General features: G+C 53.4%; 1 protein-coding gene across 1 annotated transcript; it reads right to left on the reverse strand.

The window, feature by feature from the left end:
• Window positions 1–5654: 5654 nt before the first annotated feature.
• On the reverse strand, window positions 5655–23346 carry ARHGAP35 (Rho GTPase activating protein 35). Its single transcript, XM_069746136.1, has 7 exons — window positions 23119–23346; window positions 13240–17069; window positions 10740–10884; window positions 10504–10581; window positions 10302–10433; window positions 9741–9846; window positions 5655–7255 (listed from the first exon to the last, which is right to left on the reverse strand). The coding sequence occupies exons 2-7, from the start codon at window positions 16876–16878 to the stop codon at window positions 6946–6948; spliced, it is 4410 nt and encodes a 1469-aa protein (XP_069602237.1). The 5' UTR covers window positions 16879–17069; window positions 23119–23346; the 3' UTR covers window positions 5655–6945.
• Between the last annotated feature and the right edge of the window lie 1570 nt (window positions 23347–24916).

Genomic DNA, 24916 nt, shown 5'->3' on the forward strand with positions numbered 1-24916 from the left:
TGTATCTAATCCTCTCCTGTGTGATACTGTCTGCTGAGCCGTGTATCTAATCCTCTCCTGTGTGATACTGACTGCTGAACTGTGTATCTAATCCTCTCCTGTGTGATACTGACTGCTGAGCCGTGTATCTAATCCTCTCCTGTGCGATACTGACTGCTGAGCCGTGTATCTAATCCTCTCCTGTGTGATACTGACTGCTGAGCTGTGTATCTAATCCTCTCCTGTGCGATACTGACTGCTGAGCTGTGTATCTAATCCTCTCCTTTGTGATACTGACTGCTGAGCTGTGTATCTAATCCTCTCCTTTGTGATACTGACTGCTGAGTCGTGTATCTAATCCTCTCCTGTGTGATACTGTCTGCTGAGCTGTGTATCTAATCCTCTCCTGTGTGATACTGCCTGCTGAGCTGTGTATCTAATCCTATCCTGTGTGATACTGTCTGCTGAGCCGTGTATCTAATCCTCTCCTGTGTGATACTGACTGCTGAACTGTATCTAATCCTCTCCTGTGTGATACTGTCTGCTGAGCTGTATCTAATCCTCTCCTGTGTGATACTGACTGCTGAGCCGTGTATCTAATCCTATCCTGTGTGATACTGACTGCTGAGCCATGTATCCAATCCTCTCCTGTGTGATACTGACTGCTGAACTGTGTATCTAATCCTCTCCTCTGTGATACTGTCTGCTGAGCCGTGTATCTAATCCTATCCTGTGTGATACTGTCTGCTGAGCCGTGTATCTAATCCTATCCTGTGTGATACTATCTGCTGAGCCCTGTATCTAATCCTCTCCTGTGTGATACTGACTGCTGAGCCGTGTATCTAATCCTCTCCTGTGTGATACTGACTGCTGAGCCGTGTATCTAATCCTCTCCTGCGTGATACTGTCTGCTGAGCTGTATCTAATCCTCTCCTGTGTGATACTGACTGCTGAGCCGTGTATCTAATCCTCTCCTCTGTGATACTGTCTGCTGAGCCGTGTATCTAATCCTCTCCTGTGTGATACTGGCTGCTGAGCCATGTATCCAATCCTCTCCTGTGTGATACAGTCTGCTGAGCCGTGTATCTAATCCTCTCCTGTGTGATACTGTCTGCTGAGCCGTGTATCTAATCCTATCCTGTGTGATACTGGCTGCTGAGCCATGTATCCAATCCTCTCCTGTGTGATACTGACTGCTGAGCTGTGTATCTAATCCTCTCCTGTGTGATACTGTCTGCTGAGCCGTGTATCTAATCCCATCCTGTGTGATACTTGTCTGATGAGCTGTGTATTTAATCCTATCCTGTGTGATACTGACTGCTGAGCTGTGTATCTAATCCTATCCTGTGATACTGACTGCTGAGCCGTGTATCTAATCCTCTCCTGTGTGATACTGTCTGCTGAGCTGTGTATCTAATCCCATCCTGTGTGATACTTGTCTGATGAGCTGTGTATTTAATCCTATCCTGTGTGATACTGACTGCTGAGCTGTGTATCTAATCCTATCCTGTGATACTGTCTGCTGAGCCGTGTATCTAATCCCATCCTGTGTGATACTTGTCTGCTGAGCCGTGTATCTAATCCCATCCTGTGTGATACTTGTCTGCTGAGCCGTGTATCTAATCCCATCCTGTGTGATACTTGTCTGCTGAGCTGTGTATCTAATCCTATCCTGTGTGATACTGACTGCTGAGCCGTGTATCTAATCCCATCCTGTGTGATACTTGTCTGCTGAACCGTGTATCTAATCCCATCCTGTGTGATACTGACTGCTGAGCCATGTATCTAATCCTATCCTGTGATACTGACTGCTGAACCGTGTATCTAATCCTGTCCTGTGATACTGACTGCTGAGCCGTGTATCTAATCCTGTCCTGTGATACTGACTGCTGAGCCGTGTATCTAATCCTATCTTTTTATAGGAGTGGGAACGTCGCCATGTGGATGTGTCACACGGAGGGGTAACGTCGCGGTCCGGTACTGAGGTGCGGGAGGTGTATTGTAGTTTTTGACTTTTTTTTTTATCTTCCATAAGAACACATGACCCCACCCCCCACCCCCAGAGAGCGATGACGGCCGTCCTGTGCTGCCCCCTGCTGGACGCTCTCCTGTCAGTGATCAGCCTCTGTAATACAGAGGTCATATTGTGTAGCTCCTCCCCCCGGACTCATCGAAGTCTGTGAAGTGTCCTGTGGAGTCCGGTGCCATGACGGCAGCAGATCCGGAGTCGTGTGCGGCGCTCGGTGCCGACTGTGACCTGGAATCATTCTCATGACAAAAGACTGAGCGGCACCTCCAGACTAGTGTGAATAGGGGCAAAGCAGGAGCAGCAACCTGCATGTACAATATACAGAAAGAGGCTGCAGCAGGTCAGGGGGAAATCATGAAATATGAAGAGCAAAGCGGCTTCTCAATATTGGGGAAAAAACTTGACACACCATAAAATTTGGCCAAATTATATTTGCCCATCAACCGTCGTCAAGGTGATCTCAAAAACTGATGGTCCCTACGTGTGTGAAGAAGCTGCCATAGGCCGGGGGCACACGAGTCTCACCTCAATACCCACCAGGACCGGAGGGTCCGAGATCTGAGGACGTCATCGCCCCCATCTCATCAGGCTCCTCACCGACCACTCTCTGCGGGTAGAGGCGCCGCCATTACCATCCGCTGCCATGAAGGGGGCGCTGTATGTAGGGAAACACATCACATCCACACCATGACAGCAGCACATCGCCCCGTCACCCTGCAGCACATCGCCCCGTCACCCTGCAGCCCCATACCCCATCACCCGGCAGCACATCGCCCCGTCACACGGCAGCACATCGCCCCGTCACCCTGCAGCACATCGCCTCGTCACCCTGCAGCACATCGCCTCGTCACCCTGCAGCACATCGCCCCGTCACCCTGCAGCACATCGCCCCGTCACCCTGCAGCCCCATACCCCATCACCCGGCAGCACATCGCCCCGTCACACGGCAGCACATCGCCCCGTCACCCTGCAGCACATCGCCTCGTCACCCTGCAGCACATCGCCCCGTCACCCTGCAGCACATCGCCCCGTCACCCTGCAGCACATCGCCCCGTCACCCTGCAGCACATCGCCCCGTCACCCTGCAGCACATCGCCTCGTCACCCTGCAGCACATCGCCCCGTCACCCTGCAGCACATCGCCCCGTCACCCTGCAGCACATCGCCTCGTCACCCTGCAGCACATCGCCCCGTCACCCTGCAGCACATCGCCCCATCACCCTGCAGCACATCGCCCCATCACCCTCTTGTCATCTACTCAAATTGCATCCTGGTGCCTAATGAACCCGGTCTTCTGCTTGCAGCCTCAGCAGCAGTGTCAGCAGGGGGCGATACTCTCCATGTTATGACACTTTCTATTATACAGAACATCTTGAATGTGATCAGACAGTTCACCAGGTTCCTTGGACACTTTGCGCAGGTCGTGTGTCATACCACGGACAGCACACGAGTCCGCCGTATACCACAGACACCCCCTTATACCACAGACACCACGGACAGCTCACAAGTCTGCCGTATACCACAGACACCCCCTTATACCACGGACAGCTCACAAGTCTGCCGTATACCACAGACACCCCCTTATACCACAGACACCACGGACAGCTCACAAGTCTGCCGTATACCACAGACACCCCCTTATACCACAGACACCACGGACAGCTCACAAGTCTGCCGTATACCACAGACACCCCCTTATACCACAGACACCACGGACAGCTCACAAGTCTGCCGTATACCACAGACACCCCCTTATACCACAGACACCACGGACAGCTCACAAGTCTGCCGTATACCACAGACACCCCCGTATACCAGACACCCCACGAGACCGCCGTATACCGCGGACACCCGGGCGGGAGTGTGGAGAATGAGGGGCGGGAGTGTGGAGAATGAGGGGCGGGAGTGTGGAGAATGAGGGGCGGGAGTGTGGAGAATGAGGGGCGGGAGTGTGGAGAATGAGGGGCGGGAGTGTGGAGAATGAGGGGCGGGAGTGTGGAGAATGAGGGGCGGGAGTGTGGAGAATGAGGGGCGGGAGTGTGGAGAATGAGGGGCGGGAGTGTGGAGAATGAGGGGCGGGAGTGTGGAGAATGAGGGGCGGGAGTGTGGAGAATGAGGGGCGGGAGTGTGGAGAATGAGGGGCGGGAGTGTGGAGAATGAGGGGCGGGAGTGTGGAGAATGAGGGGCGGGAGTGTGGAGAATGAGGGGCGGGAGTGTGGAGAATGAGGGGCGGGAGTGTGGAGAATGAGGGGCGGGAGTGTGGAGAATGAGGGGCGGGAGTGTGGAGAATGAGGGGCGGGAGTGTGGAGAATGAGGGGCGGGAGTGTGGAGAATGAGGGGCGGGAGTGTGGAGAATGAGGGGCGGGAGTGTGGAGAATGAGGGGCGGGAGTGTGGAGAATGAGGGGCGGGAGTGTGGAGAATGAGGGGCGGGAGTGTGGAGAATAAGGGGCAGAAGTGTGGAGAATAAGGGGCAGGAATGTGGAGAATAAGGGGCAGGAATGTGGAGAATGAGGGGCAGGAATGTGGAGAATGAGGGGCAGGAGTGTGGAGAATAAGGGGCAGGAATGTGGAGAATGAGGGGCAGGAATGTGGAGAATGAGGGGCAGGAGTGTGGAGAATAAGGGGCAGGAATGTGGAGAATGAGGGGCAGGAATGTGGAGAATAAGGGGCAGGAGTGTGGAGAATAAGGGGCAGGAATGTGGAGAATGAGGGGCAGGAATGTGGAGAATAAGGGGCAGGAGTGTGGAGAATAAGGGGCAGTAATGTGGAGAATAAGGGGCAGGAATGTGGAGAATAAGGGGCAGAAGTGTGGAGAATAAGGGGCAGAAGTGTGGAGAATAAGGGGCAGGAATGTGGAGAATGAGGGGCAGGAATGTGGAGAATGAGGGGCAGGAGTGTGGAGAATAAGGGGCAGGAATGTGGAGAATGAGGGGCAGGAATGTGGAGAATAAGGGGCAGGAGTGTGGAGAATAAGGGGCAGTAATGTGGAGAATAAGGGGCAGGAATGTGGAGAATAAGGGGCAGAAGTGTGGAGAATAAGGGGCAGAAGTGTGGAGAATAAGGGGCAGGAATGTGGAGAATGAGGGGCAGGAATGTGGAGAATAAGGGGCAGGAGTGTGGAGAATAAGGGGCAGGAATGTGGAGAATGAGGGGCAGGAATGTGGAGAATAAGGGGCAGGAGTGTGGAGAATAAGGGGCAGTAATGTGGAGAATAAGGGGCAGGAGTGTGGAGAATAAGGGGCAGAAGTGTGGAGAATAAGGGGCAGAAGTGTGGAGAATAAGGGGCAGGAATGTGGAGAATGAGGGGCAGGAATGTGGAGAATGAGGGGCAGGAGTGTGGAGAATAAAGGTCAGTAATGTGGAGAATAAGGGGCAGGAGTGTGGAGAATAAGGGGCAGTAATGTGGAGAATAAGGGGCAGGAATGTGGAGAATAAGGGGCACTTTCAAGATCTCTGCTTGCTGTAAGCAAGTGAAAAATTTACATTAAAGACCTGACACTGGTCCCGACACCCTGGGTGCTACGGATACACTGACAACCAGATGGCAGGACTGATGGTTGCAGCCTGTCACTAGCCCTCCTGCCGTGGACGCCCTTCGCCCGTGCCCACCCGGCCTCCCCCACAGACGAGATGAGCGGCAGAGCGATGGGAGTTTATAACAAGATTTATTAGCTATAATACAAGTCACATTAAGGCCCTCAGTTTGATCCAATTACAATGAGCAAATACATGGTTCAGGGGGTCGGCGGAGGGGCCACATTCTCATGCACAAAATGACCCGACCATCGGACAGCAACAAACAGAACGGGTAGTAACGGGGCGGCCCCCAGTCGCGGCGAGGCCTCCCTGCACACGGTATGGACAAGATTGAGGGTTCACACAGGGACCCCCACACAGTAAGACAGACCCCCGTCCCGTTCACGCTCGCTGTGTGGGGGTTGGGGGAGTTAAGTTAGCAGGAGGAGGTCAGTTACACTTGGTCGCCGGTCATACGGGTTTCGGTAGCGGGGGTGATTTTAACACTTAAGGACAGTTAGTGTCTCGACGAAGAGGTAGTGAGGGCAGAGCTCATTGTGAAGTCAGTAAAAGCGGGGGGCCTTCTGTTACAGGGGGGGGGGGGATCAGTAGGACACGTCAGATAAAATGGGGGGAGGGGGTCGGTGCTAGCTCACCCTTTACGGATCAGACCTATAAAAGTTATCGGACAAGTGAGAACGACTCCGAGCCGGGGGATAAGGCACCTCAGGAGATGTGTTACCACGGAGCAAACAATCCAATCCCGAGGAGGAGCCGCCGATTAAAAAGAGGAAGAAAACGAAGAAGAAGCAGCCGGAGCAGCAGTGGTGACACGTGAACATGCGCGTGGTCTCCGGCCGGTGTCACACGTGTGCTCTCCGTGTAGTCATGTACAAAGCAGACAACTCATGCAGCCCCCATCAACCCTAATGTGCCGCCTGTAAGTGCTAAGATATGTAGTGTCGATTCGGTGTCCTTTCGGGGGTTAGTGTCCTTAAAATGGGGGGGAAGGAAGAGAGGGGCAAGAATACCACAGAGGAACGCGGAGAGAGCCGCTGCCCCGCTCCACAATTCACAGTGTTGCTCCTCCTGTGGCGTGATCCCGACCGGTGGCGTAATCCACAGAAGCAGGGTCCCTCTGTGATGTGGGGGTGCCGGGCGCCTCCGTCACAGTCAGTGTACCAGGTATCCACTCATGATGCTTGCACAGTGTACCAGGGACGGCCCCGCTCCACAGTGTACCACGATTAGCCCCCCGTTCTCTTCCGTGGAGGGCTCATCCCGGCCACAGACTCCAAGTCTCTCATCTGTAGTGGTCCCATGTGTGAAGCCTCTGGTCCTCCAGGAGAGGCTGGCGAGTGGCCAGGGGAAAGGCGGACGTTGCCTCCAGGAGAGACTATAAACTGCGGGGGAAGAGAACGTCACAGGATGTTGGGGTCCGATGTTAGCAGGTTCTCCGATGGGGACACGGGCGTCAGTGGGGGAGACTGAGGAGGAGAGGGCGGGTGCATGGGCGGCGTGGAGGGTGAGCTCGGAGTAGGAATGTCCATTGGAGGGCGCTGGTAGAAGAAGTACGGACACTGATGGATGAACAGCTCGATGATTGTCTGGTAGGTGCGAGTCGCCGTCAGAGCGTCCATGGTGGTGAAGTCCGGGCGCATCAATGTCGGCCAGAAGCAGATGGACAAGTTCTCACTGGTCATCAGGTTGGTGTGATGATGCTGGCTGACCCTGAGGAGCAACCAGAGGAGAGCGTGAGACGCAGGGGAGAAGGTGCAGGGGAAGGCGTGAATCCATAGAGCGGGGCGAGCAGGGGAAGAAACGGGAGCAGGGCAAGGTGTGAACGCAGAGAGCAGGGCGTGCAGGGGAAGAAACACGCGCAGGGTAAGGCGTGAACGCAGAGAGCGGGGCGTGCAGGGGAAGAAGAGCACAGGTGAAGGTGTGAATGCAGAGAGTGGGGTGAGCAGGTGAAGAAGCGCAAAGGAAGGCGTGTATGCAGAAAGCAGAGCGTACAGGGGAAGAAGCGTACAGGGGAAAAAGTGAATGCAGAGGAAGAAGCGCACAGGGGAAGGCGTGAATGCATAGAGCAGGGCATGCAGGGAAAAAAGCGCACATAGGAAGGCGTGGACGCAGAGAACAGGGGAAGAAGCGCACAGGGGAAGGCGTGAAAACAGCGGGGTGTGCAGGGGAAGAAGCGCACAGGTGAAGGTGTGAATGCAGAGTAAGAAGCGCACAGGGGAAGGTGTGAATGCAGAGGAAGAAAAAGCGCACAGGGGAAGGAGTGAATGCAGAGGAAGAAGCGCACAGGGGAAGGAGTTAATGCAGAGGAAGAAGCGCACAGGGGAAGGAGTGAATGCAGAGGAAGAAGCGCACAGGGGAAGGTGTGAATGCAGAGTAAGAAGCGCACAGGGGAAGGTGTGAATGCAGAGTAAGAAGAGCACAGGGGAAGGTGTGAATGCAGAGTAAGAAGAGCACAGGGGAAGGTGTGAATGCAGAGTAAGAAGCGCACAGGGGAAGGTGTGAATGCAGAGTAAGAAGAGCACAGGGGAAGGTGTGAATGCAGAGTAAGAAGAGCACAGGGGAAGGTGTGAATGCAGAGTAAGAAGCGCACAGGGGAAGGAGTGAATACAGAGTAAGAAGCGCACAGGGGAAGGTGTGAATGCAGAGTAAGAAGCGCACAGGGGAAGGAGTGAATACAGAGGAAGAAGCGCACAGGGGAAGGTGTGAATGCAGAGTAAGAAGCGCACAGGGGAAGGTGTGAATGCAGAGTAAGAAGCGCACAAGGGAAGGTGTGAATGCAGAGTAAGAAGCGCACAGGGGAAGGAGTGAATACAGAGGAAGAAGCGCACAGGGGAAGGAGTTAATGCAGAGGAAGAAGCGCACAGGGGAAGGTGTGAATGCAGAGTAAGAAGAGCACAGGGGAAGGTGTGAATGCAGAGTAAGAAGCACACAGGGGAAGGTGAGAATGCAGAGTAAGAAGAGCACAGGGGAAGGTGTGAATGCAGAGTAAGAAGAGCACAGGGGAAGGTGTGAATGCAGAGTAAGAAGCACACAGGGGAAGGAGTGAATACAGAGTAAGAAGCGCACAGGGGAAGGTGTGAATGCAGAGTAAGAAGCGCACAGGGGAAGGTGTGAATGCAGAGTAAGAAGCGCACAGGGGAAGGTGTGAATACCGAGGAAGAAGCACACAGGGGAAGGAGTGAATGCAGAGGAAGAAGCGCACAGGGGAAGGTGTGAATACAGAGGAAGAAGCGCACAGGGGAAGGTGTGAATGCAGAGTAAGAAGCGCACAGGGGAAGGTGTGAATGCAGAGTAAGAAGCGCACAGGGGAAGGTGTGAATACAGAGGAAGAAGCACACAGGGGAAGGAGTGAATGCAGAGTAAGAAGCACACAGGGGAAGGAGTGAATGCAGAGGAAGAAGCGCACAGGGGAAGGTGTGAATGCATAGAGCAGGGCATGCAGGGAAAGAAGCGCACATAGGAAGGCGTGGACACAGAGCAGGGGAAGAAGCGCACAGGGGAAGGCGTGAATGCATAAAGCAGGGCATGCAGGAGAAGCGCACAGAGGAAGCCTTGAACGCAGAGAGCAGGGGAAGGAATGATTGCAGAAAAAGGGGCGTGCAGGGGAAGAAGTGTGCAAAGGAGAAGGCACAAACGCAGAGAGCACGGGGAGCAGGAGAAAGCGCATGCAGAGAGTGGGGCGTGCAGGGGAAGAAGCTCATGCAGAGGAAGGTACAAATGCAGTGAGCAGGGGGAGGTGCATGCAGAGTCAGGGCGTGCAGAGGAAGGCGCGAACGCATAGAAAGGGGATGAACAGGCAGGAAGGGAGGCGTACAGGTAAACGCATGCAGAGAGCGGGGTGCGCACAGAGGGGGAGCGCAGGGGAAGGTGCAAATACAGAGCAAGGGGCACATGCAGAGCGTGCAGGGAAAGGCGTGCAAAGGGAGGAGCGATCTGAGAGCGGGGTGCTCAGGGGAAGGCACATGCAGAGAGTGGGGCACGCAGAAGAAGGCGCGAACACACAGAAAGGGGGATGCACACACAGATGGACAAATTGTCACTGGTCATCATACTGGCATGGTGATGCTGACTGACCCTGAGGAGCAGCCACAGGGGAGTGTGAGCATCGCACACAGCGGGGAGACAGACTAGAGTACGGACAGTCACACATGGGAACTAGAACATGGAGACACACAGCAGCGCAGACACCACGCACCGGTTCAGGTGAGAGATGACGTATTTGAAGATCTCCTGGTTTTCCTTCGGCAGTTTCTTCAGAAGCTCCTTCATCACCTGAAGCTTCTGCTCTTGGTCGTTGATTTCTACAGAAGATAAGAAGGAAAGTTTAGGAGGAGGATCAGCAGCAGATCACATTGTATGAGCTGGATCATCATCTGCTCCTGATAACCCCTGCACACTGAAAAGTGGCTGACAACAGAAGACAATAGACTGCATTCCTCTTTCCTAGCTTGAAGCCCCCATACAGATTGGACTAATGTCAGCTGATATCGGCGGGTTCAGGCGACGGTCTGATATGGGGGCACCGGCCGACTGATGGTCGGGGGAGACGTCGATGGCACATGTGACTGCCGATCACACTGCCCTCCCGGAGATCGGCCGCGGCCGATGTGACAGCTGGCGACTTTCTCATAGAGAACACAGGAGCGAACGCTCATATACATGAATCTGCTGCTCGGGTCTCATTTCCCACCCACTGAACGGCCGTAGAAGCGTCTGCGCTCACACCGTGCCCCGACACGCTGCCACAATCACTCACTGTAGGCCTCCACCAGCTCCGTCTGTAAGGTGTACGGCACCAACGGGTCCGGCAGCTCCGCAAAGAAACTCTTCAAGGCTCCAGCCACCGTGTTCACCGTAAAGTCCTTCTCCGCCAAGTCCAGGCTGTGATCTGTAAAGAGCGCAGGAGTCAGAGAGAGGACGGGGCCGATATAACCACCACCCCCATCATCACCACTCACCTTGATCAAATTGTCTCTGCAGAGAATCCATCTCAGACTTGTTGCCACTGACTCGATAGATTCCCTCCGTGCTCATCCCTGAGGGAAAAAAAAAGGAACGTTACCCCCCGGAGTGAGCTAAAAATACCCAGCCATGGACCAGATGGGGCGGGAAAGTGACTGTGAGAAAGACCAGACTGAGGTGTCAGCTCTGCCGCACAGTCCAGTGCACCCCCAATACCTGCAGAGGCCCCCACCTGTGGTCTCTATGTACTCCACACACTTCTCAATGAAGATAGGGATGGGCTTCTCTACACTCACGACGTTCACCAGGGGGATCCCGAAATAGCTGCTCTCCCACGTCTGCTTGGACAGGGGGGGACGGATTTTATTGGCTCGTTTCTAGAAAAAAGGAACAAAAGGAGACAAGTAAGAAAAAACGACCTCCAACGAGGCGACTGCAAGAACGGTCCTCTGTGCTACAGCCCCCAATACAGAAGGGGAGAACAAAGAATACACAACACCTGTATATGTGACCCCCATAACCGCACTGCACTGTAACCAGGGTTATCTCCCTGAGCTGCACTCACTATTCTGCTGGTGCCATCACTTTGTACATACATTACTGATCCGGAGTTACATCCTGTATTAAAATCCAGATCTGCACTCACTATTCTGCTGGTGCAGTCACTGTGTACATACATTACATTACTGATCCTGAGTTACATCCTGTATTATACTCCAGAGCTGCACTCACTATTCTGCTGGTGCAGTCACTGTGTACATACATTACATTACTGATACTGAGTTACATCCTGTATTATACTCCAGAGCTGCACTCACTATTCTGCTGGTGCAGTCACTGTGTACATACATTACATTACTGATACTGAGTTACATCCTGTATTATACTCCAGAGCTGCACTCACTATTCTGCTGGTGCAGTCACTGTGTACATACATTACATTACTGATCCTGAGTTACATCCTGTAGTATACCCCAGAGCTGCACTCACTATTCTGCTGGTGCAGTCACTGTGTACATACATTACTGATCCTGAGTTACATCCTGTATTATACTCCAGAGCTGCACTCACTATTCTGCTGGTGCAGTCACTGTGTACATACATTACATTACTGATCCTGAGTTACATCCTGTATTATACTCCAGAGCTGCACTCACTATTCTGCTGGTGCAGTCACTGTGTACATACATTACTGATCCTGAGTTACATCCTGTATTATACTCCAGAGCTGCACTCACTATTCTGCTGATGCAATCACTGTGTACATACATTACTGATCCTGAGTTACATCCTGTATTATACTCCAGAGCTGCACTCACTATTCTGCTGATGCAGTCACTGTGTACATACATTGCATTACTGATCCTGAGTTACATCCTGTATTATACTCCAGAGCTGCACTCACTATTGTGCTGGTGCAGTCACTGTGTACATACATTACATTACTGATCCTGAGTTACATCCTGTATTATACTCCAGAGCTGCACTCACTATTCTGCTGGTGCAGTCACTGTGTACATACATTACATTACTGATACTGAGTTACATCCTGTATTATACCCCAGAGCTGCACTCACTATTGTGCTGGTGCAGTCACTGTGTACATACATTACATTACTGATACTGAGTTACATCCTGTATTATACTCCAGAGCTGCACTCACTATTCTGCTGGTGCAGTCACTGTGTACATACATTGCATTACTGATCCTGAGTTACATCCTGTATTATACTCCAGAGCTGCACTCACTATTCTGCTGGTGCAGTCACTGTGTACATGCATTACTGATCCTGAGTTACATCCTGTATTATACTCCAGAGCTGCACTCACTATTCTGCTGGTGCAGTCACTGTGTACATACATTGCATTACTGATCCTGAGTTACATCCTGTATTATACTCCAGAGCTGCACTCACTATTCTGCTGGTGCAGTCACTGTGTACATACATTACTGATCATGAGTTACACCCTGCATTATACTCCAGAGCTGTACTCACTATTCAGGGGGCACAGAGATTTATATAAAGACGGATTATTCCTAATATAAAGTCATGCTTCTTCCTATTTACGCCGGTTTCACATTAGCGTTGCAGACGGTTGCGGACTTCCTCTGTGAAGCCCCGCCCTCGGCCGCTCCTCCGCCTACTTCTGCATGCGGCCTGCGTACCTATCTTTAACATTAGGTACGCAGGTCGTGCCGCTGTATGCGGATGCTTGTAGCAATTTTTTTTTCTCCGCCTCGTCAAAACGACGCATGCGAAAGCATCCGCATACAGCGGCACGACCTGCGTACCTAATGTTAAAGATACTGTAGGTACGTAGGCCGCATCTAGAAGTAGGCGGAGCTAGCGGACGAGGGCGGGGCTTCACAGAGGAAGTCCGCAGCTCCTCAAAACGCTAGTGTGAAACGAGCCTTGCTAAGTAAAAATGTTCCAGATCTCTGCTTGCTGTGAACATATGACCATCACCTTCATGGACGGTCAGTCTCATATCTCCCTTTTATAACATCACGGAGTTATATCTCGTTATATACTCCAGTCACTACTAAAGCTGCAGCCACATATTGTGTTGCATCATGGGAGATGTTAAGTGAGAAAGCTAAAATAAATCTATCAGTGTCCGTCTCCTGCACACCGAGGCACCAGTGCAGTGTGGACTCTGTGCAGCTCTGGCTGTGACTGGAGCATAGATGAGATGTAGCAGGATCTCCCTCCTATGTCCACACTTTATACCTTGGTGGTTCTCCTCAGGCTGCGCAGGATGTTCCTCTTGCGCGGATCTTCTCCGTCGGCCTCATACGAGTTTGTGGTGTTGTCGCCTTTTGGTCCCGGCGTTCCGATGTCCTCATCTTTTCTGCGCATGGGTCCGAGCTCGTCATCACTGCCCACGCTGAAGCTGCTCCTATAACTGGAAAACTTCCCGAGTTTGGCACACTTGGTCCGGTAGAGGACAGGTTTGGTCACGATGGATGCCTTCCGTATTCGCTCCAGAGAATTAGTGTCCATGTCACTGTCTGAACCGTTCCCGCTACCATTGGACTGCGGTTTGATAGCGTTTCGGATGGTGATGATTTTTCCTTGGGTGCTGTCGTGAGGCACAGAGTAAATGTTCTCTTCCTGGTTCCTCGGTTTCACAACAGAGTCTATAGGTTCGGCGTAGTCCGAAGGGTCAAAGGCTTCAGATGGTGGCCAAGTGATGGAGGTTAGGGACCGCCTGTGTCCATCACGGGACACGGGGTCTAGGTAGGAAAGGTCAGGCTTTGGTTTGAGGGGAGGAGGTACCTTGTTGTTCAGTTTGCTCTCTAAGGTGCTCATGACAGAGATGAAGGCAAGACTCTCACTGTCGTCCAATTTGGAATGGTCTCTGGAGGGTGCAGCCAGACCCATGTCCTCCCGTGTCAGGATGTGCTGGGGAGACGGGTCCAGATCTTCCTCAGAGTCAGGCAAGTGGGAGTTGCAGAGGGGAGATCCCGCGCGAGGGGAGTTGAACACCTCCTCTGTAGTGCTACATGCTTCTGCTGTGTTGTCATACATATGTGAGGCTTCGATGATGACTTTCTTCTCGACCACGTCCTTGAAGAAAGAGTAGAACATGTCCAGCTTGGGCTGGGCCTGTCCACACTGTAAATTCAGGAATTTGCCTTCGATATCCTGAGCGATTTCTTCCCCTTCGGTCAGCTGGTCTCGGGTCAGGTTATCCAGGAGATTTACAGGACCCTCAGTCAAGGCAACAAGTTGAACAGGGACGATGTCTTGGACTTCACAGAGGAAGGCCCGCAGCATGGCCAGGGAGGCACGACGCTTGGCAGCGTAGAATACCATGTATCCATGCACCAGTTTGGTCTTACGAACATTGAAGGAGGCGTGATAGGACAGGATGAGCAGCTCTAGTCGGCGCCTCTGACTACCCAGTGGCAAGTCGAGCAGAACCGAGCCACCAACGCCAAACGGTGATGGGCGATAAGTGTGAGGCTTCAGGACGTTCAGCACCTCCTCCACATGGAAGGCGTCTCCACACATCAAGCACATTACTATGCGGAGATCACAGTCCACCAGATCTTTGATGCTTGGCGTGGAGCTCACGAGGTTCAGGTTCCTCTTGGATTCTAGAAGGAACCGCAGAATCTGGCTGATCTGTTTCTCGTTTATATTACGGCCGTAGCCAAGGCCCGTAGAGGCCGCATCTAGGAAGAAGCACTGCAACTTGCTGGCTATATGCTGACCCTGCTGGATGAGGCTGTGCGCAGTCTCTCCGCTCGTGTCGCCTCTGCGGTTGACGAGTATTAAGGTAAGGGGTAAGTTCAGCAGATGGTTGTCCTTACGTCCTAGACTGGACTCCCGATTTTTCTCAATGCTCTCTATGACGTAGGACAAAGACTCTTTGGAGTTGTAAAGGCAGAGGCATCCATGAGGCATAAAGGTCGAGGTTTGAAATGAGTTAACAGGCAGCCGAACATTGCCCTCGATGGGACGCAAAGACAACTCGTACATCTTCCCGTCAATCACATACTTATCATCATTGGTGCAAAGAGCACGGATCTCATTAGCAAGTTCTCGAGCCAAACCGTCCTTGCCAAGGATCACCAGGTTGATTCTGTCCACATTAGGGTCTTTATAGAGGCGGTCATAGGGGTAAGGGCACCTGGAGCTGATCAGCTGCTCTATTTTGGTGTCTACACATGAAGGGTTACTGGGGCAAGTGTCTTTTGTGGGATGATAGACAAAGTGAATGTGTTTAAGGATTAGGGCGTCCCGCTCGGCCTGCAGTTTCTGCAGAGCTTTGAACCGCTGTTCCTCCCCTAGGACCTCCTGGATCACCCCCATCTTCTCCTTGCTGGGCTTGGCATCTAGCTCCAGCTCATAGAACAGCTCCGAATACTCCAGAAGTAGCTCCTGGAACTCCTCCTTGGCTTTGTCAATGATCTCTTTCTGGTGCTTACTATATATGTCCATATAGACCAGCTCTTCCAACCACTGATAAAATTCCTCGCTCATAATAAAACTACGAGCTTCCTCCCAAGGCTTCCCGGGAGTGATAAACGGAGAAGCTGCTAAATTTTCTTTGAAGGCTTTCTTCATCTGCGATTTCTTCCTTGCATTCCTCAGTTTTTCCAGGTGGTTGCAGTACACATCTGTTGCCTGCATGGTTTCCATAATATCATAAGGTATCCGATCGTCGTCCATATTGTCTATGTGGCTTGTTAGATCCCATGGGGTGTCCTCGAGAACCACAAACCAGTGAGAGAAGTCAGGCTTTGACTCTAACAGTTTGGCCACTTTGGGGCAGCTCAGATGGTCTATTTCATCGAGGTCAGGCACGAGGACATCTAAAGCACGGGGCAAAACGGACAAGTAAACCTTACGACGGCGTTCAATATGATCCTGTTTGAGCCGCTGGATGTGCTGCTGAAATAGCTTCTTGGCTTTATCGGTACCTTCCAAGTATACGTAATCCTGATATTCAGTGCAGCTCTGCATGCGCCGGCTGACGTTCAGCCATGTCTCGTTGTGCGACTTGACGACACGTCCCACCAGCCATTCGTACTTGTCTTTGGCAGCCGCGCTCTGCTGGCTCTGCTGCTTCAACGCCTCAAAGTAAGGAATTATCTTGGACTTCCCACGACTTTTGTCTATCAGCTGTATCAAGGCAGTAAAGGCCAAGTCTACATTGACATTGGACCTGGCCGAAGTCTCCACCACCTGCAAATTCTTTTTATTGAGTGCAAACCCATGAGCATCCCGGATGTATCGCTCAACTCCTTCATCGCATTTGGACAGGACCAGTACTATCGGCTTCTTGGTCTTGGCTAGTTGAGTGTACAGGTTAGACACAAATTTAAGTTGGTCATCGAAATTCCTATTCATGCCACGACTGACGTCGACACACAGCAAGTAGCCGTCTATCAGCAGTTTGCCCTCGGGCATCTGTTTCTGTTCAAAGTCCTGCTCCAGCCCCAACTGATCTGTGCAAAAATACATGAGCTTCTCGGCCGAAGCGAGTTTACTGGATGCAGCGCGCTTGATGTACGGCTGCAGCGCTGTACTGCGGTGAGGCTGGAACGTTTGGTCGTCTATGAACTCCGTCTGCTCCACCACGTGCACCTTGCATTCCACACAGTCTTCAAGAGTCCGGGTGACCTCCCCCCAGTACAGGAAGTGGTCATTGTTCACGACACGGCCCCCAAAGTCACTGGTGCTAAGGACGGACGTGTGGTCCAAGTGGAAGTCATCTGCACTGGGTCGTGCAAATCTGTTGCACAGGCAAGACTTCCCAATGCCACACTGGCCTTTTTCCTTTTCTGTGCCGGACAGGCCCACCACACTGATGCTATAAGTGGGCACCCGCACATCTTGTTTCCGTGCCATCATCATGGCGCAGCACTCATCCTGCCCACATTAACACCTGCCGGGGTGAGGCTTTGTAATGGTTCTCCATGCACAGACTGGACAAGCCAGGACGTTATGATCAGGGGCTCCGGACTTGGTCACAAGCAGATGTTTAGGAGGAGCCGCTCCTTGTGTCGCCAGTGAACGAGCCATACACGGCATTCATCTTCAGGGGCCTGCAAAATAAAAACACAGAATAAGCAACAGACTATACACAACTGCTCCACAGACAACATGTAGTACACGGCAGAGAGTAGCTAGCAAAGTGTGGTGGGGGAGCGGGACTTATAAAGAACCTCGGACATGTGCAGCCTGCACCACATACACGTCCCACCCTCAAGCGAGACACTAATAAGGCCATATCCCAGGTACATGTCACCTCCAGTCATAAAAAACACCCACGGGGGCCTGAAGATGGGTCTCTGGAAGCCCAACATGAGTGACGGCAGCAAGACTGGTGAAAAGGGAAATTATGCCATTGGTGCCACCAAAAACACCAGCAGTAAAGGTTCCCATCTTGAGAGGTCCCATCCCACCACAAAGATCGGCGCGCTGCTACCTTCTGCGCTACAGGACGGGAACATTTACACACAAAAAAAATCAATACAAACAGAAGAATTTGAACACGGCGGCCATGAAAGCGTGCGGGGAGAGGTCACCAGCCCTCACCAGAGACGTGACGAGTCCGGCCATGTCAGACATCCCTGCTGCTGTCTGCACACTGCTGGGTATCACATATACTGGGACCGCAGACGCCAACATGAAACCCCCAGCGCCACGACTCTGCCGCTCTGGGACACAACCACCACCATGCGAGGAAAGAACAGAGGTCTGCAGGCAACTACCGCCGTGCTGCCCACCACCGGGTCCCACCAGTCTGCCCATTTACCAGTGACCATACACTTGTCATCGTATTGTCTGCCTGTACTCGTTATATAAGTCTACGGCGTCACGTCCGCTGCCCGTGTGTAATGCCTGTCCACCATGTATGTCCGGTGACGCTCAGTATTCTAGTGCGGGGACACGTGGCATCTTTGTCGTGTGTGGCATGAGTGCACCATGGGGTTAATGCAGAGCGTGTAATGTGCACGGTGTATGTGAGTAATCCACACGTTATACATAGTGTGTACAAGAAATATGCTTGTGTATATGGTCTCATGTGTATCCTCCGCTGTATACCCAGCACGTGCAATCAATGAGCTGTGTACAATGTATGGGGTCCAGCACACGCAGAGCCCCAGGCCGTCTATGTGCCCGGTACAACAGAAGTCTGTGTCCTCCGTCCACAGTAAAAAGAAAAGCAAACAATTTATGAAGGACAAAGCGGAGAACGAGTGCCGGCCGTCCGTACAGCAAGTGCAGTCGGCCATTTATCCTGGTAAAAGCATGTTGTAGATCTGTGCTATGCGCTGGGTGTTGTGCATGTGATGTGCACTGCGCTGTATACATGGTGTGCGCAGCACTATGTACGGGGTTTATGCACTGCACTAGATATTTTGTGAGCACTGTAGGTACAGTCTGCGCTGCGCTCTATGTACGGTCTGTGCTGCGCTGTCCTGTGTGTAAGGCGTGTTGTGTACTGTGCTGGATGTACCATAGGCACTGTATGTATGATCTGTGCAGCATCTATGTGCTGTATGTTCTGCACTGCATGTACGGTGTGAGAGCTGTACACAGTGTGTATGATCTGTGCTGCGCTGTATCTACTGCGCTGTATGTAAGGGGTGTTGTGTGCTGCACTGGATGTACTGTGTGCTGCTTAGCATGTTCTGTGCTGTATGCAGTGTCTGTACTGTATGTACAATCTGAGATATGTACAGTGTGCTCTGTGTGTTCTACGCTATATGCAAGGTGTACGCTGTGTGCTTTGCACTGCATTCTGCTCTGTGCGCTGCACTGTATGCTCTGCAGTCTGCTCTGTACTGTATTCTGCAAGGTATGCTCTGCAGTCTGCTCTGCGCGCTGCACTGTATGCTATGCAGTCTGCTTTGTTCTGTGCACTGTATGCTCTGCAGTCGGCTCTGTACTGTATTCTCTGCACTGTATACCCTGCTAGGCACTGTATGCTCTGCTCTGTACTGTATGCTCTGCACTGTATAACCTGCTCTATGCTCTGCAGTATTCTCTGTACTGTAGGCTCTGCACTCTCTGCTCTGTATACTCTGCACTGTCTGCTATGCAGTCTGCTCTGTATGTTGTGTTCTGCCCTGTAAGCTCTGCAGTCTTCTCTGCACTGTATGCTGTGTGTTCTGCTCTGCACTGTATGCTGTGTTCTGAACTGTATGCTCTGCACTCCACTCTGCTCTGTATACTCTGCATTGTATGCTCTGCACTGTATACCCTGCACTGTGCTCTGCAGTCTGCTGTGTATACAACCAGCTCTACCCTCTCCTAGTGTATCCTCACCCATCCCCTGCAGACTGTGAGCCGTACCCGTGTGCCTTGTTATTTGCTCATGTTTAATATATTTGTCTATATTTCCCCATATCCACATGTAAAGCGCCATGTAATAAATGGCACTATAAAAATGTATAATAAAAATAATAATATACCCTGTACTGTGCTCAGCAGTCTGCTGTGTGATCTGCAGTCTGCTCTGCACTGTATGCTCTGTATACTGTGCTCTGCACTGTATACCTTGCACTGTATGCTCTGCACTGTATACCCTTGTACTCAGTCTGCTCTGCACTGCATGCTCTTGTCTGTATACCCTGCACTGTGCTCTGTATACTCTGCAGTCTGCTCTGCACTGTAGTCTGCTGCTCTGCTCTGTATACCCTGCACTGTGCTCTGTATACTCTGCAGTCTGCTCTGCATTGTAGTCTGCTGCTCTGCTCTGTACTGTGCTCTATATGCTCTGTTCTGTATACCCTGCACTGTGCTCTGCAGTCTGCTCTGTATACCCTGCACTGTGCTCTGCAGTCTGCTCTGTATACCCTGAACTGTGCTCAACTCTATATACCCTGCACTGTGCTCTGTATACCCTGCACTGTACACCCTGCACTGTACACCCTGCACTGTGCTCTGCACACCCTGCACTGTGCTCTGCACACCCTGCACTGTGCTCTGCACACCCTGCACTGTGCTCTGCTCTGCACACCCTGCACTGTGCTCTGCTCTGCACACCCTGCACTGTGCTCTGCTCTGCACACCCTGCACTGTGCTCTGCTCTGCACACCCTGCACTGTGCTCTGCTCTGCACACCCTGCACTGTGCTCTGCTCTGCACACCCTGCACTGTGCTCTGCTCTGCACACCCTGCACTGTGCTCTGCTCTGCACACCCTGCACTGTGCTCTGCTCTGCACACCCTGCACTGTGCTCTGCTCTGCACACCCTGCACTGTGCTCTGCTCTGCACACCCTGCACTGTGCTCTGCTCGCACTGTGCTCTGCTCTGTACACCCTGCACTCTGCTCTGCTCTGCACACCCTGCACTCTGCTCTGCACACCCTGCACTCTGCTCTGCACACCCTGCACTCTGCTCACCCTGCACTCTGCTCTGCACACCCTGCACTCTGCTCTGCACACCCTGCACTCTGCTCTGCACACCCTGCACTCTGCTCTGCACACCCTGCACTCTGCTCTGCACACCCTGCACTCTGCTCTGCACACCCTGCACTCTGCTCTGCACACCCTGCACTCTGCTCTGCACACCCTGCACTCTGCTCTGCACACCCTGCACTCTGCTCTGCACACCCTGCACTCTGCTCTGCACACCCTGCACTCTGCTCTGCACACCCTGCACTCTGCTCTGCACACCCTGCACTCTGCTCTGCACACCCTGCTCTGTGCTCTGCACACCCTGCTCTGTGCTCTGCACACCCTGCTCTGTGCTCTGCACACCCTGCACTGTGCTCTGCACACCCTGCACTGTGCTCTGCACACCCTGCACTGTGCTCTGCACACCCTGCACTGTGCTCTGCACACCCTGCACTGTGCTCTGCACACCCTGCACTGTGCTCTGCACACCCTGCACTGTGCTCTGCACACCCTGCACTGTGCTCTGCACACCCTGCACTGTGCTCTGCACACCCTGCACTGTGCTCTGCACACCCTGCACTGTGCTCTGCTCTGCACACCCTGCACTGTGCTCTGCTCTGCACACCCTGCACTGTGCTCTGCTCTGCACACCCTGCACTGTGCTCTGCTCTGCACACCCTGCACTGTGCTCTGCTCTGCACACCCTGCACTGTGCTCTGCTCTGCACACCCTGCACTGTGCTCTGCTCTGCACACCCTGCACTGTGCTCTGCTCTGCACACCCTGCACTGTGCTCTGCTCTGCACACCCTGCACTGTGCTCTGCTCTGCACACCCTGCACTGTGCTCTGCTCTGCACACCCTGCACTGTGCTCTGCTCTGCACACCCTGCACTGTGCTCTGCTCTGCACACCCTGCACTGTGCTCTGCTCTGCACACCCTGCACTGTGCTCTGCACGCCCTGCACTGTGCTCTGCTCTGCACACCCTGCACTGTGCTCTGCTCTGCACACCCTGCACTGTGCTCTGCTCTGCACACCCTGCACTGTGCTCTGCTCTGCACACCCTGCTCTGTACACCCTGCACTGCGCTCTGCTCTGTACACCCTGCACTGCGCTCTGCTCTGTACACCCTGCACTGCGCTCTGCTCTGTACACCCTGCACTGTGCTCTGCTCTGTACACCCTGCACTGTGCTCTGTACACCCTGCACTGTGCTGTGCTCTGTACACCCTGCACTGTGCTCTGCTCTGTACACCGTGCTCTGCTCTGTACACCCTGCACTGTGCTCTGCTCACCCTGCTCTGCACACCCTGCACTGTGCTCTGCTCTGCACACCCTGCACTGTGCTCTGCTCTGCACACCCTGCACTGTGCTCAGCTCTGCACACCCTGCACTGTGCTCTGCACACCCTGCACTGTGCTCTGCACACCCTGCACTGTGCTCTGCACACCCTGCACTGTGCTCTGCTCTGCACACCCTGCACTGTGCTCTGCTCTGCACACCCTGCACTGTGCTCTGCTCTGCACACCCTGCACTGTGCTCTGCTCTGCACACCCTGCACTGTGCTCTGCACACCCTGCACTGTGCTCTGCTCTGCACACCCTGCACTGTGCTCTGCTCTGCACACCCTGCACTGTGCTCTGCTCTGTACTCCCTGCACTGTGCTCTGTACTCCCTGCACTGTGCTCTGTACACCCTGCACTGTGCTCTGTACACCCTGCACTGTGCTCTGCACACCCTGCACTGTGCTCTGCACACCCTGCACTCTGCTCTGTACACCCTGCACTGTGCTCTGCTCTGTACACCCTGCACTGTGCTCTGCTCTGTACACCCTGCACTGTGCTCTGCACACCCTGCACTGTGCTCTGCTCTGCACACCCTGCACTGTGCTCTGCTCTGTACACCCTGCACTGTGCTCTGCTCTGTACACCCTGCACTGTGCTTTGCACACCCTGCACTGTGCTCTGTACACCCTGCACGGTGCTCTGTACACCCTGCACTGTGCTCTGCTCTGTACACCCTGCACTGTGCTCTGCTCTGTACACCCTGCACTGTGCTCTGCTCTGTACACCCTGCACTGTGCTCTGCTCTGTACACCCTGCACTGTGCTCTGCTCTGTACACCCTGCACTGTGCTCTGCTCTGTACACCCTGCACGGTGCTCTGTACACCCTGCACTGTGCTCTGCTCTGTACACCCTGCACGGTGCTCTGCTCTTTACACCCTGCACTGTGCTCTGCTCTGTACTCCCTGCACTGTGCTCTGCTCTGTACACCCTGCACTGTGCTCTGCTCTGTACACCCTGCACTGTGCTCTGCTCTGTACACCCTGCACTGTGCTCTGCTCTGTACACCCTGCACTGTGCTCTGCTCTGTACACCCTGCACTGTGCTCTGCTCTGTACACCCTGCACTGTGCTCTGCTCTGTACACCCTGCACTGTGCCCTGCTCTGTACACCCTGCACTGTGCTCTGCTCTGTACACCCTGCACGGTGCTCTGTACGCCCTGCACTGTGCTCTGCTCTGTACACCCTGCACTGTGCTCTGCTCTGTACACCCTGCACTGTGCTCTGCACACCCTGCACTGTGCTCTGCTCTGTACACCCTGCACTGTGCTCTGCTCTGTACACCCTGCACTGTGCTCTGCAGTCTGCTCTGTGAGGTGACACAATAGGGCGCCAGTTCTCCTCCGGGTGTCTCGGGTGTTCCGGCCCCGTGTACGCGCGGTCGCTCAGCTGTCAGCTCTCACCCTCCGTGCCTCTCGGGCGTGGATCAGGCCGCGGTTTCCGGGAGTCTCCAGGTGAGCGCGGCCCGGATGCGGCTTCCTGGAGTCGGCGCTCAGCCCTGGAGAAGGCCGCAGCCGATTTGGTATATCCGGTGAGTTGGGTGACGGCGGGTACCCGGCCGCGGTTTCCGGGTGTATCCGGGTGACTCGGGAGTCTCCTCCTGTAATGGCGGCTCCTTCCTTCCGGCGGGCGCGCGGGCGCGGGCACAACCAAAGGAGAAAGGGCGTCGGGGGCGCGCCGGGAGCGCCTCCGGAAGTCCGCCATGTTGCTACTCTAATCTCTGTTACCAGCAACTGCTCTGAAGGCGCCGGAAGTTTCCATGCACCATCTTGGTGCTCCGCAGCCTTTGGAGTTTTGCTTTTTTTTTTTACGACAACTTTATTTATAAGCAGTTTTTTTTTTCTGACAATGCAGTAATCTGACAAAAGTGCCCTGGAAATGATGTCAGGGCCCCGGAATCTGCTGCGGCCTTTCTGGCCAGACCTCCCCTCAATAATCCGGCCCCTCCAATAATGCTATTCCCTCTGCTAATAATCGGCCTTTTTATAATTGAAAAATTCGTCAGGATACGGCCTCCACTAAAAATGTGCCCCTCCCACCGTCTGCCCCCTCTGATACTCTGCCCCTCTGATAATCTGCCCCTCTGATAATCTGCCCCTCTGGTAATCTGCCCCTCTGATACTCTGCCTCCTCTTATAATCTGCCCCTCTGGTAATCTGCCCCCTCTGATAATCTGCCTCCTCTTATAATCTGCCCCTCTGGTAATCTGCCCCCTCTGATAATCTGCCTCCTCTTATAATCTGCCCCTCTGGTAATCTGCCCCCTCTGATAATCTGCCTCCTCTTATAATCTGCCCCTCTGGTAATCTGCCCCCTCTGATAATCTGCCTCCTCTTATAATCTGCCCCTCTGGTAATCTGCCCCTCTGATACTCTGCCTCCTCTTATAATCTGCCCCTCTGGTAATCTGCCCCCTCTGATAATCTGCCCCCTCTGATAATCTGCCTCCTCTTCTAATCTGCCCCTCTGGTAATCTGCCCCTCTGGTAATCTGCCCCTCTGATACTCTGCCTCCTCTTATAATCTGCCCCCTCTGGTAATCTGCCCCTCTGGTAATCTGCCCCTCTGGTTATCTGCCCCTCTGGTAATCTGCCCCTCTGGTAATCTGCCCCCTCTGGTTATCTGCCTCTCTGGTAATCTGCCGCTCTGGTTATCTGCCCCTCTGGTAATCTGCCCCTCTGGTTATCTGCCCCTCTGGTTATCTGCCCCTCTGGTAATCTGCCGCTCTGGTTATCTGCCCCTCTGGTAATCTGCCCCTCTGGTAATCTGCCCCTCTGGTTATCTGCCCCTCTGGTAATCTGCCCCTCTGGTAATCTGCCCCTCTGGTAATCTGCCCCTCTGGTAATCTGCCCCCTCTGGTTATCTGCCCCTCTGGTAATCTGCCGCTCTGGTTATCTGCCCCTCTGGTAATCTGCCCCTCTGGTAATCTGCCCCTCTGGTTATCTGCCCCTCTGGTTATCTGCCCCTCTGGTAATCTGCCGCTCTGGTTATCTGCCCCTCTGGTTATCTGCCCCTCTGGTTATCTGCCCCTCTGGTTATCTGCCCCTCTGGTAATCTGCCCCTCTGGTAATCTGCCCCTCTGGTTATCTGCCCCTCTGTTAATCTACCCCTCTGATAATCTGCCCCTCTTATAATCTGCCCCTCTGGTAATCTGCCCCTCTGGTAATCTGCCCCTCTGATACTCTGCCTCCTTTAGAATCTGCC

Source organism: Ranitomeya imitator, chromosome 2 (genome assembly GCF_032444005.1).
Source record: "Ranitomeya imitator isolate aRanImi1 chromosome 2, aRanImi1.pri, whole genome shotgun sequence".
Taxonomy (NCBI): Eukaryota; Metazoa; Chordata; class Amphibia; order Anura; family Dendrobatidae; genus Ranitomeya; species Ranitomeya imitator.